Source organism: Enhydra lutris, unplaced genomic scaffold (genome assembly GCF_002288905.1).
Source record: "Enhydra lutris kenyoni isolate GAN:26980312 unplaced genomic scaffold, ASM228890v2 scaffoldscaffold22, whole genome shotgun sequence".
Taxonomy (NCBI): Eukaryota; Metazoa; Chordata; class Mammalia; order Carnivora; family Mustelidae; genus Enhydra; species Enhydra lutris.
In genome coordinates, this window is record NW_019154106.1 from 16,789,199 (window position 1) to 16,801,972 (window position 12,774).

At 49.7% G+C, this 12,774-nt stretch overlaps 1 protein-coding gene across 1 annotated transcript in view; it reads left to right on the plus strand.

Annotated features, from left to right (window-relative positions):
• Positions 1–653: 653 nt before the first annotated feature.
• LOC111149667 (LDL receptor related protein 4) overlaps positions 654–12,774 on the plus strand; it is a 45,619-nt gene continuing 33,498 nt past the window's right edge. The window contains 4 exon segments of the mRNA XM_022506875.1: positions 654–680; positions 683–841; positions 843–861; positions 12,561–12,707. Coding sequence (XP_022362583.1) covers positions 654–680; positions 683–841; positions 843–861; positions 12,561–12,707 — 352 coding nt within the window.

A 12,774-nucleotide genomic window follows, 5' to 3' on the forward strand; every position in this document is an offset into this window, starting at 1 on the left:
CCGTGATTTAGCAGCTCCCTCCAGTTTGTGCCCAAAGATCAAAGAACTTTGATCTTTGAACCCAACCCTATTCAGCTGGGGGAGATGCGAACCTTCTCATTTTCGCAGCCCCGATGAGGGGGTGGGGTTCGGAATGGAGGGGTCTCTCTAGACCCTGGTCCGGCTTGCACCGGGTCTTTCTTTAGCTTGCTCCGGGAGCTCGTGTGGAAGTTGTGCCGATTTCGGAACTTGCCTGGCAGGGCGTGGAGATGCCTGGACACTCGTTTTAAAGATTGGTTTACCTCCCAAATCCAAAACAGAGTTCTCGTGTCTGTTATTTAAACTACCCGTGGGTTTTAAACAACTTTTTCCATGCCCTCTCTAACGCCGACTGAGTTCTTCCTCTCCGCGTAGTAGCCGGGCCGAGCCACGTTCCTCCTCGCACTGTGCTCTCCCCCGCCCGGGCTCTCTCCTAGAAGGTTATTTGTAGCCTCTTTGGCGTGTCGGGACAGCGGCCCTACTGGGGTAGGAATGTAGCTGCTCTTCCCACCACATGGGCCCCTTAAAGGGACAGCTATGCTTTTTGGGGGGGTTTCCCCTTTCGGGCTGCAAGAGAAGGGGATGGAACTTTCCTCTCGGCCCCCTGGAGGAAGTTTTGAAAAAGATCAAGGGAAATGGCACGGCACTGGGAAAAAAGAAAAAAAGGGAAGGGAAAAAAAAAAAAAAGGCTAAAACGGATACCAACAAATCCAGAGAGGAGATTGTCGCCTTCTGCCCTAGGGAAAGGGGAGCTGGAAGGTTCTGGGCTGAGACTGTTCAAGAGAATTTTATTGCTCCAGAGCTGTCAAAAGTGCATACACTACATCTGCCCTGAGAATGGAGGTAGAAAATTGCGTATATTTAATGCTTCACAGAGAAAGGATGGGAGGGTTCTTGATAACTCTTTTGGGTTCTTTTTAAAGATAAAAATTTATTATTATTATTATTATTTATCCAAAGACAAGGACAAAAACTTTCATAGAAACTTCTGAGCACGGGAGACTTCCTATGCACATGTGTAAGGACACTTAGTGGCAGGAAGATCTAAACTTTGCCTAACTTGATACTGAACCATCCTTGGAGGTCTGGGGGAGGTAGAGGGTGGAGGAAGAAGACAGATTCATGGTTTACCAATGAGACCGAGCAGTTGCTCGACCAGAAATATCACCAAGAAGCTTCCTAATACTATGTTCCAGGGGCTCATGAAGAAGACAGTGTTTTATAGTATGGATGCAATACACTAAGGTTTGGGTGCCTGGGTGGCTCAGTGGGTTAAAGCCTCTGCCTTCGGCTCAGGTCATGATCCCAGGGTCCTGGGATGGAGTCCTACATCGGGCTCTCTGCTCAGCAGGGAGCCTGCTTCCCCCTCCCTCTGTCTCTGCCTGCCTCTCTGCCTACTTGTGATCTCTGTCAAATAAATAAATAAATAATCTTTTAAAATAAAATACATTAAGGTTTAAGGTGCTTACTTGGATGCTGCTAGTCCTATGGGCTTTTCCTAGAGCCTGTGTGTTTGGCCTGAACCTACATAACCCTCCAACCTTAAAAGTTTTGTTAAGAAACTTGATTGCTGGTGATAGCCCTGGCTGTCTTTCTCCTGAGGGTTGAGGTGAGGCCTCAGGCAGTATATCACGGTTGGAAGAGTAGAAACCATGTTTGTCTTGGAGCTCTCTTCCAGGTAAGCAAAAAGCTGAAAATTCTGCTCAGGTGCTTAGGTAGATAGAAGGCTATTTCTGAGGTGAGTGCAAAAACGTAGAGCTGAGAATGGTCTCCTTTCCATCTGATTGTTGTCATGGTGCTTGGTTGACCTTGTCCCTGATCTTGTTGGACTTGTGAAAGATGCTTGGCTTGTCACTGATTTTGGATTTCCTCTTCTGTCCCCTGTTGAATATCAGATAACATCTTTGGGACTGGCACAGGGTATTAAGAATGACAGGTGCAAGGGAACCAGTCTGGCTATGTCTGATACAGAACATGTTGGGTATGTCCATCTTCTGGGCCAGCAAAGAACATAGAAGGTCACAGAGGACAGAGTATTTTATAGGTCTTTGCTCACTCTTTCTACTGATTGGCTGCTACTCTTGATCCCTAAGAAGAGGAAAAATAGGAAGGATTGGCTATGTTGCTTCTCCTTTGAAGAGAAGATCAATACTACACACTTCCTGGATAGGGAATTTCAGGGACCACTTTAGGAATATTTGTCTTTTTTTTAATGATTGGGCACATCTCATAATTATGAGACAGTTCCATGCCCTTGGTTGAGTAAGTCTGTTAGAGCGTGTTCCCGCCACAATCTCTACATTCCTTGGTGAAGCCCAGCCACAAGTTTTGCCCACAGTTGCTTAGGCACGGGGCATCTGGACCCCAGATAGTGTCTGAATTAGCATCTCATCTTCAGCCAGAGAAGTCCTTCTCCCCTTCTCAGCATGGTGGGATTCCGCGTCCCAGGAAAGACTTCCCACTGACTGGTTGGCTGGCAGAGCCCGGGTTTGGCCCTATAAATAGCTCCAAAGAATGCCTGTGCTTATCACTCTCCATCTAGCTTAGAGCTGACAGGCTCAGGTTCTTTTTCCCAGATACACTCAGGAGCATTCCCTAAATTGGGCTCTGCACCCATTCATTTGTTCATTCATTCAGCAAACACACATTTGCCAAGCACTAATGTTAATCACCGCGTGCATAGCTCGGTGATTAAGCAGCAGAGGCATCCCGGGGTTTGAATCTTGACTTTGGTACTTCTTGGTGACCTTATGCAAAACACTCTCCCTGAACTTCAGAGTTCTTATACGTAAATGAGGGGAGAGCTGGGGTAGTAATAAATTATCACAGGAGACTATTGTAAAAATTAAATGAGATAATACCACTCAACACAGCCTACTCTGTTACTGCAGGCTTGGATAAATGTTAGCTGGTTTTTAGCATATTTGCATAAGTAGATTAGAGATGGTTCTTATCTTTGGACTATGGGAGCCAGGTAAACAGATCATTATACTGTAGTGTCGTGTGCTAAAATGGAAGGTCAGCCCTTCATTTCACCTGGTTTTTTGCTTTTCTCTTTTAAAGATCTTGCCCCTTCCTCCCACCCCACCTTGAAAACCTAATGAAACCTAAGCATAGTTCCCCTCCTGTGCATACTTCCAGAAAGGAGATCTGTGAAGCTCTCTCTACCATGGTCTAGGGAGCCCACGCCACCTTAGTTTTCCCGGGAGAGGTCCTAGGAGATGGGGTTTTCCTCTGGGAGCTTCCTTGTTAAAACTCTGGGATCAGGGATGAGGCCAGGCATCTCTCAGATTGCTGTGACCTGGGGTGAGAGGTGCTGGCTGAGGTCTCTTGGAGCTGGAACAGTTTAGAATTCCAAGCTCTTCCTCCCACTGGCCTGGGAAAGGAGTTAGGCCCCAGAGCTCATAAGGTAGTAATTGCCCCAATTTGGGGGCTGGGCCATTGCAGCACCGCCTTCCTTCATGACTACCGTCTTCAATCAGGAATCCTGTCAGTGTGCAGGGGTAATTGATGTGGGTCTCAAGCCCATGACTCGCCCCCACCCCCAACCCCCAGCTCCTCCACCCCAGAGTTTGACCCCTGTTGTCTCTTTGTTTCTTCCTTTTAAGTCGGTGCCAGTGATGTGATGTTTTTGGGGGCTGCGGAAAGTTGACCATAACCAAGAGCAGCCGGTAAGAAGAGCTGATTCACTGGCCTTCCTGGCGGTCTGTTGACTCCATTTTCTGTTCTGCATTTTTGATTTAGCAAGAAGCAAACATCTTAGGTGCCCTTGGGCACCTCTTTACGCCCTTCCAAGCAAACTTCATTCTTTCACCGCACTTAGGCATTCCTATAGCAAAGTGGACTGAGGGTAAGCGTCCCTAACACTCCTTCCCCTGCCCATTCGGGTCTGAGTGAGGCAGGGCAGGGCTCCGCCTGAGAGCCAACTGGGGAAAGCCTCGCTGGGACTTGCTGCAAGCCCTGACTTGGCCTAGAGGAGCTCCCCCCCTCACCTCTGCGCAGAGCCAAGGATTGGAGCAAAGCCGGAAACAAAAGACTGGGAGCAAACCTCCCATCTGGCTGGAAGGCAGCGACACAAAGGTGCTGCTGCATAATTTATCACCAGAGGTTTTCTGGAGCAGGGGGAGGCTCTGGGCTCAAGGCAGAGCTTTTTGGGGGGAGAGGAACCCTCCTCGTGTCTGGGTGTAGGCTCAGGCAAGTACTGAGTAGGATACGGGGAAGGACACCTGATCAGCGCGTGAAATAAAGCTTGGAGATCATAAGTGCCTCTCCTAGCCCAGCAGCTACATTTCAGGCCAGGCCTACAAGGCAGGGTTGGTGGGGGGCAGGGGGGAGGGAGGCCGTCCGAATGTTCCTTTGCTTGGCCCCAGCCTTGGGAGCCTGCCTACCACCCCCTTTTGGGCATGAATGAGGACAAGAGATAGTTTCTCTGTTGCGTCGACTACACCCTTCTGGTGACCAAATACAGGTGCGAGATTATAATATCCATGAGCCTAGCAAATAGGAAAGGGGGGTTCTGTCCTCCTCTTTCTACTCTCCCATTCCTCAGGCAGTTTAGACAAGAAGTTTCAACTACAGGTTCAGAGAGGGGGTAAAAGCAAATGGTTCTAAAATGCATCTCCCCGAAATGAGAATCTCTGCTCTTCTGGGAAGAATCAGGGGTAACCATTTTTTGCCTTGCAAACTGGGATATGTGGTCTAAATAATACAGAGGGACTCCTGGGGCAGTCAATAGTTTAAAATCTTAGGGCGCCTGGGTGGCTCAGTCCTTAAGCATCTACCTTTGGCTCACGTCATGATCCCAGGGTTCTGGGATTGAGCCCCACATCAGGCTCCCTGCTCAGCAGAGAGCCCACTTCTCCCTCTCCCACTCCCCCTGCTTGTGTTCCCTCTCTCGCTGTCTCCTTCCCCTCTTTATGTGAAATAAATAAATAAATTCCTTTTTTTTTTTTAATTTATTTGACAAACAGAGATCACAAGTAGGCAGAGAGGCAGGCAGAGAGAGAGAGAGAGAGAGGGAGAAGCAGGCTCCCTGCTGAGCAGAGAGCCCGATGCGGGGCTCGATCCCAGGATCCTGGGATCATGACGTGAGCCGAAGGCAGAGGCTTTAACCCTCTGAGCCACCGAGGCGCCCCAATAAATAAATTCTTTAAAAAATAAAAAAATAAAATAAAATCTTTTGCTGTCTCCCCATCACTGTGACATTTATGGTGCGTTACCACATTTCCCCCTCACAGTGTCCTGACAAGGTACATAATGTTAGGTTCCTGTCTTACAGATAGGAAACTAAGGCTCAGACACAGCTCGTGAGTAACTGGCCCAGGATTTGAACCCAGAGCCAAAGTTGTTAAGCCTTTAACCCATACAACCCGTTAGTATGGAATATTTTATATCCAAGCTATAACAAAAGAACTAGGTTGGAACTATCTATATTCTCTCTTAGATTGGCTTCCCCTCTCTGTTTTCAGTCTTCATCTTCTCATGGATTCTCAATGCATAAAGAATAACTTCTCCATGCTTTTGACGGAGGGAGGCTTTATTTATTTACTTAAAAGAGGTGGCAGAAGGAGAAGGAGAGACAGAAGCTTAAGCAGGATCCACACCTGGCGTGGAGCCTGACACCCAGCTCTATGTCACAACCCTGAGATCATGACCTAAGCTGAAATCGAGAGTCAGATGCCTCATCAACTGAGCCGCCCAGGCGCCCCAAAGGAGGCTTTAAAAGTCTCCCAGGGAGAGAGATGAGGTTTGCTGCTCTTGTGAAGCCATGTATTACCGTGTGGACCTTGTGTTTTGAGAGGTAGGGGGAGAGGAAAGCAGTATTTTGGGAGCAGCCCCTCACAGAGCACGGCCACATCCAAGCCATGTTGGATTTGTGAAATCTGTTGGCTGAGCTGCTAGGCAGGGTAAGTAGACTTTTGAGGACTTGGATGGAGACAGCCCAGTATCATAACTATGTTACTGGGTTGAGAGAGAGGACATATCTAGGTAAAGATGAAGGGATCAATAACTGTGTTATTAATCCTTACTGTGTACTTCATATGTATTATTTCATTTAACGTCCCAGCAAGCCTGTGAAGGAGGTCCTGTTATTGCCCCATTTGACAATAGAGGAAGCTAATCCAGTTCTGAATTGTTCTGTGATTTAGGTTCTGAGTGCTCTTTTCTATACTTGCCTCCTAGGAAGTGACTGATGATAAAGCAAAGATAAAGGATACTTATGAGCCTTGAGCTCCTCCGGAGAAAGGCATTGAGGAGGACTCTCGCCACAGTCCCCTTGTCCCCCTCTTCCTGTGGTCATTCATGCCACCAGCTTAACCCCTTGAGGGGGGCATTGCAGCTTGGCCCACAGAAGGATTTTTAGACACCTCGAGTCCTGAAATAGCGGGGCTTAATCATGGGGTGGCTGGATAAGACCGCTCTCGGTGAGTCAAATTCTATCATAGTAATAACAAGAGCTGTCGTTTACTGAGAGCCTAATATGTACCAAGCATTATGCTAAGTGCTGTTTATGAATTAACTAATTTAATTCTAATAATGTCCATGTGAGGTAGGGTATACGCTAATCCGGATTTTCCTGATGAGCAACTAAGGTATAAAGAGATTTAAATAACATGCCCAGGGGCAGATAGCCAGGAACTAGCTTAGTTTTGTTCCCATGCTCTTAGCATGAGGCTCCCCTGCTTGGAGGGCCCAGGATTTGAACCCAAGTAGGGCCTCCCCTACTTGGGAGGCTGACCATTGCAAACTTCTGTACCATGGTGAAGAGTGGCAAGAGAGGGACCAGTAATCATGTGTCTGAAGATGCCCTTTACTGAGGCATCCCACTGGGAAAAGACTTCACCCAGTCTTCTCACAGCAGGTGAGGCTGGCCTCTAGGGACTTAGGGACAGAAATAAGTAAAGGGGTGCCTGGGTGACTCAGTGGGTTAAAGCTTCTGCCTTCGGCTCAGGTTGTGATCCCAGGGTCCTGGGATCGAGCCCCACATCGGGCTCTCTGCTCGACAGGGAGCCTGCTTCCCTTCCTCTCTCTCTCTGCCTGCCTCTCTGCCTAGCTTGTGACCTGTCAAATAAATTAAATCTTAAAAAAAAAAAAAGTAGAATCATAACAGGTCCGTATCACAGCCTGCCAATCCAGTGGGCAAAAGGAGTTCTTCCAGGAGAAGAGAGTGATTTTGAACTGGGTAGGACCAGGACACCACCTGAAAAAGAAGATTCCTGTTTTCTTCAGTACAGATTAGGTAGGAAATAAGTACTTTTATTTCTGATATTCTGGGCCCCTCTTTTCCTTTGGCTCCAACTCACACAAGACCTTAGCTGAAGATCTCCTTCATTCCTTCATTTTACAAACTTGTATTGATTAATTACTACATACCAAGCATTGAGCCGTGCACTGTGACTACAAGGAGAAAACTCTGTCATACAGTTCCAACTGCCAGGAGGCTTGTGGTCTGGGAACAGTGATCCCACAGCGGGCTAAATGCTACCAAAAGAGGAGGCACAGGGGGCCTTTGGAGAACAGACGAGGGGCTTTCAGTTTATCTGGGGCCGCATGGGTCCAGGTCGGGCAGCATCAGGAAAGGGTGCACTTCCTGGCCTCCTACTGCCTGCCATTTACCTTTTTCGGTGTTGGTTCTGATGTTTTCTAAGCAAGCTCTGTCCTTTGAAACAGGGGCTGCTTACAGGTGCCCAGGGTTCTCCCGATTCCATATATCTTGTGGATGAGGCGAAATTCATTTCCAAGTGGCTCCTTGCTGCCACTCCTTTTAGTTATGTCAGTTTTGTCTCGCTCCATGGGCATCCCTTTCATTGAGACACACTGACTGTGTAGGCTGCCCAAGGAGCTGAAATCAGGGGATTGGTCCCTTGATTGGCCTGGAGGTAGTTTATTTCATTTCACATCATTTATCTTCATTAAATGAGGTTAATATCCTCACCACTGCCACCAGTGGGCAGGAAGAGAGGGGAGAACTTTGGTGTGTTACAAAAATCGTTGTCTGATGATAAGTGAGTGATGGTTCCACCCTTTCTGCTGTCCTCCCTTTCTTTCTGGTAGCTGTCCTATCCCGGCACTCACAGCATGCTCCTTAAGACTTCTTGTTCCTGGTTCAACTTGAAAACGCTGCTCAGTAGCTGTGTACAGTCACCGTCCACCGTGAGCCTCTAAATGACAGGTGTGGCGCCCCCTGCAGCTGAGTGTTCTATGGGATGGTGGAGGGCAGTGCCTCTCTAACCTCCAGGATGCATCAGTGGCCTCTGGGGAACTTGTTGCAAGTCCAGATCCTGAGGTCACATTAAGAGAAGAATACTGGTCTAGGGGTCAGAATGGGGCTGCCATTCTGGCTCTGCTACTTACCCCATGACCTTGGCAGAAGCAGATGACCTTACTTATTAAGTGGGGACTGCAGTCACTACTTAAGGTTATTTTAATGATTAAAGGTGAATGCAAGTAGGCATGCACATGTGCCTTGCAAACTCTGAAGAGTAACTGCAAAATAGTATTATTTGTTGTGAGAAACCCTGTTCGTTTCTGGACCAACACAACATGGAGGCCCTGGTTCAAAGCGCTGGGGCTCCAGACTGTCCCTGCTTCACTATTTTTAGGGCAAGAGACGTTGGTCTTCAGTCTGAGCAGTGACCAGAAGGAGAGGTGACTGCTTGAGATCCACAAACTCGCTGTGTATTTGCTAATCGAGAATGCGTAAAGGAGAGGGATCCCGAAGTCTCAGTGTCGGAAACTCCCCTTTTTGACCTCCGCCTTTTGGAAAGTCTCGTTTGTAATAGCGATACTACTTATTGGGAGGCAGTGAAATGAAGTGATTAAGAGCAGAGGCTCTGGGATTAATCTGCCTGGGTGTGAATGCTGGCTTCAGTCCTCCGTTAGTACCTGTGTGACCTCCCTGCAGACTTCACCTCTCTGTGTCTCAGCGTCTTTAAGTGTAAAGTGGTGACAATAATAGCAGTGTCACCTCCCAGGGGTGCTGAGAGCATTCAGTGATGGAACATAAGAAAAGCACTTAGAAAAGTATTTGAGGGACGCCCAGGTGACTCAGTCAATTAAGCGTCTGCCTTTGCCTCGGGTCATGATCTCAGGGTCCTGGGATAGAAGCAGGGAGCCTGCTTCTCCCTCTGCCCGCTGCCTCCCCTGCATGCTTTCCCCTCCTCCCCGGTCAAATAAATAAATAAAATCTGAAAGAAAGAGAGAAAGAAAGAAAGAAAGAATCTGAAGGGCATCTGGTAAGTACATACTCAGTAAAATATGATGGTTGTATTTTTATAAAGGTTTTGTCATTTGCCAGTCCTGTGGTAAGCAGTTTACATGGTGCCCATTTCATGGATGAGGAAACTGAGGCTCAGAGACCTTAATCAACTTGCTCAAAGTTGTAGAGCTGGTGGTAGAACCAGGACTTGAATTCCAGTCTCTCTGACTCCAAAATCTGTGTTCTTTACTACAACGTGCCACTACATGTGATATACCACCAAATGGATGTCGCCCTTCTTTCCTTCAGAACAAAGCTGTGAGAAATTGGTGAGGTGGCTGAGGCAAGGGAGGCAAGGTGTAAGTGGTGGGATTTTGGTTAACCTCCCAGGAAGACCCTGGGAGCCCATTCACATGTATTCCCAAAACCGGATGACTTGCCTATCAAGGGCAGGGAACACTTTGGGGAGAGATCTCTTCCATGGTTGAATTGCTTTAGGTCAAAAGACCCAAGCCCCTGGAGGCTGAAGGGAGTGTGGCTGGCCAATAGCTTTCAAGGCCAAGAGCACAGCTGAGTACTCCAACTTACCACTTTCCAAAGTGAAGACTAAGCGTGCCACCTACCCTTCTCTGTTTCCTTTCTTCACTCTTTTTGTTCAAAAGGGTTAAAAACTGTCCTTTCTGATCACAGCCAGGACTGGCGTGAAAAGGCAGCATTCCACCTCCAGGGATCCAAGAGGGGCAGCGGTTGTCCAGAGAGCTGGCTTTTTGAAGAGTAATGTGTCTGTGGAGAGCCCAAGCCCAGGGTTTGCCTGATGGTGGCTGCCTGACCTCCGCAGGCCAACGTTCCCATGCTGCTCTGCTGGGCAGGAAGTCGGGGCTCTTCAGTGCTGGCAGCTAACTGGATGCCCACCTGATGGAACGCTCTGTGCTTTGTTCCTGAAGTCCGAGGGTTATATCAGGACTTCTTTTATCATGCAGCCAAAGGCGGGGGTGGGGCCCTAAAAAAAAAAAATCCACCGAGAACTGAAGGCTCCTCTACTTTCGGTATCTTTTGTAACTTGCACGGGGCACCGGCACCACAATCCTGCTGTTCTTGCTCTCCTAATCCTGGTGCTTTGGGAAAAATTCAGCCCCTGCATCCACAACAGCCCACGCCCCCAGCCTGCATTTACTGAGCATCTCCGGTGTGCGCCAGTGCCCGAGGTCAGCTTCGTCCGTGTTTACCTTCTGGTCCAATCCATGTGGCTTTTCACAAACGAGGAAGCAGAGGCTCAGGGAGCGACTTGTGCAAGGTCACACAGCTGGTCAGGGGAGCCCAGTCTGTCTGCTCCAGTCCCGGGGACCTCCCCTGCTCCCCTCACCCTGCTTCTTCCTCTCTGGTGTTGTCACCCCTTCACCCGACGTGAATTCCACGTTGGTGTCACCCCCGCTCCCTGCTGTGTTCTCAACCTCTCTCGACATTTGGGACTGGACAATTTCTTTGTCGTGGGGCCTGCCCTGTGCACTGTAGGCTGTCCGGCGGCATCTCTGGCTTCTACCCATCAGATGTACCGCCAGTCACGACAACCCAAAATGTTGTCACACATTGCCAAATGTCCCCCTGGGGGAAAAAACCATCCCTGGCTGGGAACCACTGAGTCAGACTTATCTTCCCACTTCACCGTTCCTCCCAGTCAGGGGCATCTTCATGCTGGGAAGCCCACCGAATGGGAGTCCTTTGGAATATTTCGTCTTTGCTGTTCCAGACAGCCAGCGTTCCTTAAAGGAGTGCCCATAGCTGTGATGAGCTGGTCTCAAAAGTTGTTCCCGGTCTGAGTGAAAAAAGCCCCTTCCCTTCTCAGCGCTCTCAGAACGGGGCTGGGTCTCCAGTGCTTCCCTGGGGAAGAATCCTCCATCTTGCCCTTGCATAGAGACCTGGACAGACAGGAGCCCCGGGTTAGGAGTAAAGCCTTCCTCTGAAGTGTAGAGATGCTGCACCTCTCAAAACGATTCCTTTGACTTCCACAGGAAATCCAGCATCTTTTTTAGGGCAGCTGATTGCCTTAGCTTGTGGAGGGGGAAGGCAAGGTCTCGGTTGAGGATATGGTGAAATCTGTGTTCCTTTACTCCAGAAATGTACATTTCACCTGTAGTTTCAATGGTTCACTGATCCCAAATGCTGGCCATCTATCCATCCATCCATCCATCTGTCCATCTGCAGGGTAGGATAGGAATCCATGCCTTATGCTCACACTTACCTTTGGGGGTTCAATTGGAGAGGGACAGCTTCAGGGCTCTCTCCTTGCTTTTGGAGAGGATAGCAGTACACCCTTTCATTCTGGGCCCTAATTCCTTCTCTTTCCCACCCCAGCCTGAGGGCAGGGCCCTGCTAAGGGGAGGAAGGGGAGAAGAAAGCAAGGGAGAGAGATGAGCAATGAGCGGTGGCCCCCTTCTTTCCCAGCTGCAACAGCCCAGCGGGTTAGATGAATGCAGGGAGGGGGGGAGAGTGACCCTGGCAGAACCCTTTGTTCCAGCTGAGGCTGGAGCAGGGGCACTGAGCCATTCACACGCCATCCCAGGGCATCCTGCTGGGCACGCTGGGGAGGGGGCACAGCAGCCGGTCATGGGACTTGGCCAGGCAGATAGCTCCATGTTCAATAGGGAAGCCCAGCTGCCGTGCTGCTGAGCCTGGGGGAGGGGCAGCTTTTGCTATCCTTCCGCCGCCGGGCTGTGGCCTGTCCTACAGACTGGTCTCAATCACTCTGCCGAGGCAGGCTGGTCCCCCCGCCCTGGGGCTCTGCTTCTCCTGGTCACCCTCCCCAAAGGTGAGTTCTGACCTCTGCAGGAGACACGCAACATCTGTGCTGCTTCCTGCTCCCCTGTGTGGACTCCTTATTCCAAAAGGGGCCCCGGCATTTTAATTCCACTACTGGAATTCCTCCCTGGCCAACAACCAAGGGTCTGGTCCTGGCCCGAGACAGAACCATCCATATTTCCACCTAGCTTTGGAGGACAGGGTACTGAGTTTCTCTCTGCATCACCCTTTCTGCCCCCTTGCCCCTTTTCCCTAAGAGCACCGTCTCTCTGAGTGATATCATTTATCTCTGGGGTACTTGGGGGTATTGGGCAAAAAGCCTGGTCCTAGAGGGGGTACCTGGACTGCTTATGAATCCAGAGCCACAGATTATCTTCTGGACCATTTGTGCCTTGGAGGAAGGTGGAAGGCATGACGGCGTGATCTGTATCACTGTGGCTCCCTGGGTGACAGTGGCCCCAGACTAGGCTTGTCAGCTTTGCTCTCTAGAATGGGCTTTGGTTGGGTGGGAGCAGAGCCCTCACAGTTTCCTTTCCCCTCTGCCCAGGCCTCGCCAGCAGCCCCGAGTGTGCTTGTGGTCGTAGCCACTTCACGTGTGCGGTGAGTGCCCTCGGCGAGTGTACCTGCATCCCTGCGCAGTGGCAGTGTGACGGGGACAACGACTGCGGGGACCACAGCGATGAGGATGGCTGTAGTAAGCACCTCCCTCCCCCACCAGGCACCTCCAGCCTCCCTACACGCCCCCCCCACCCTGGGCAGTG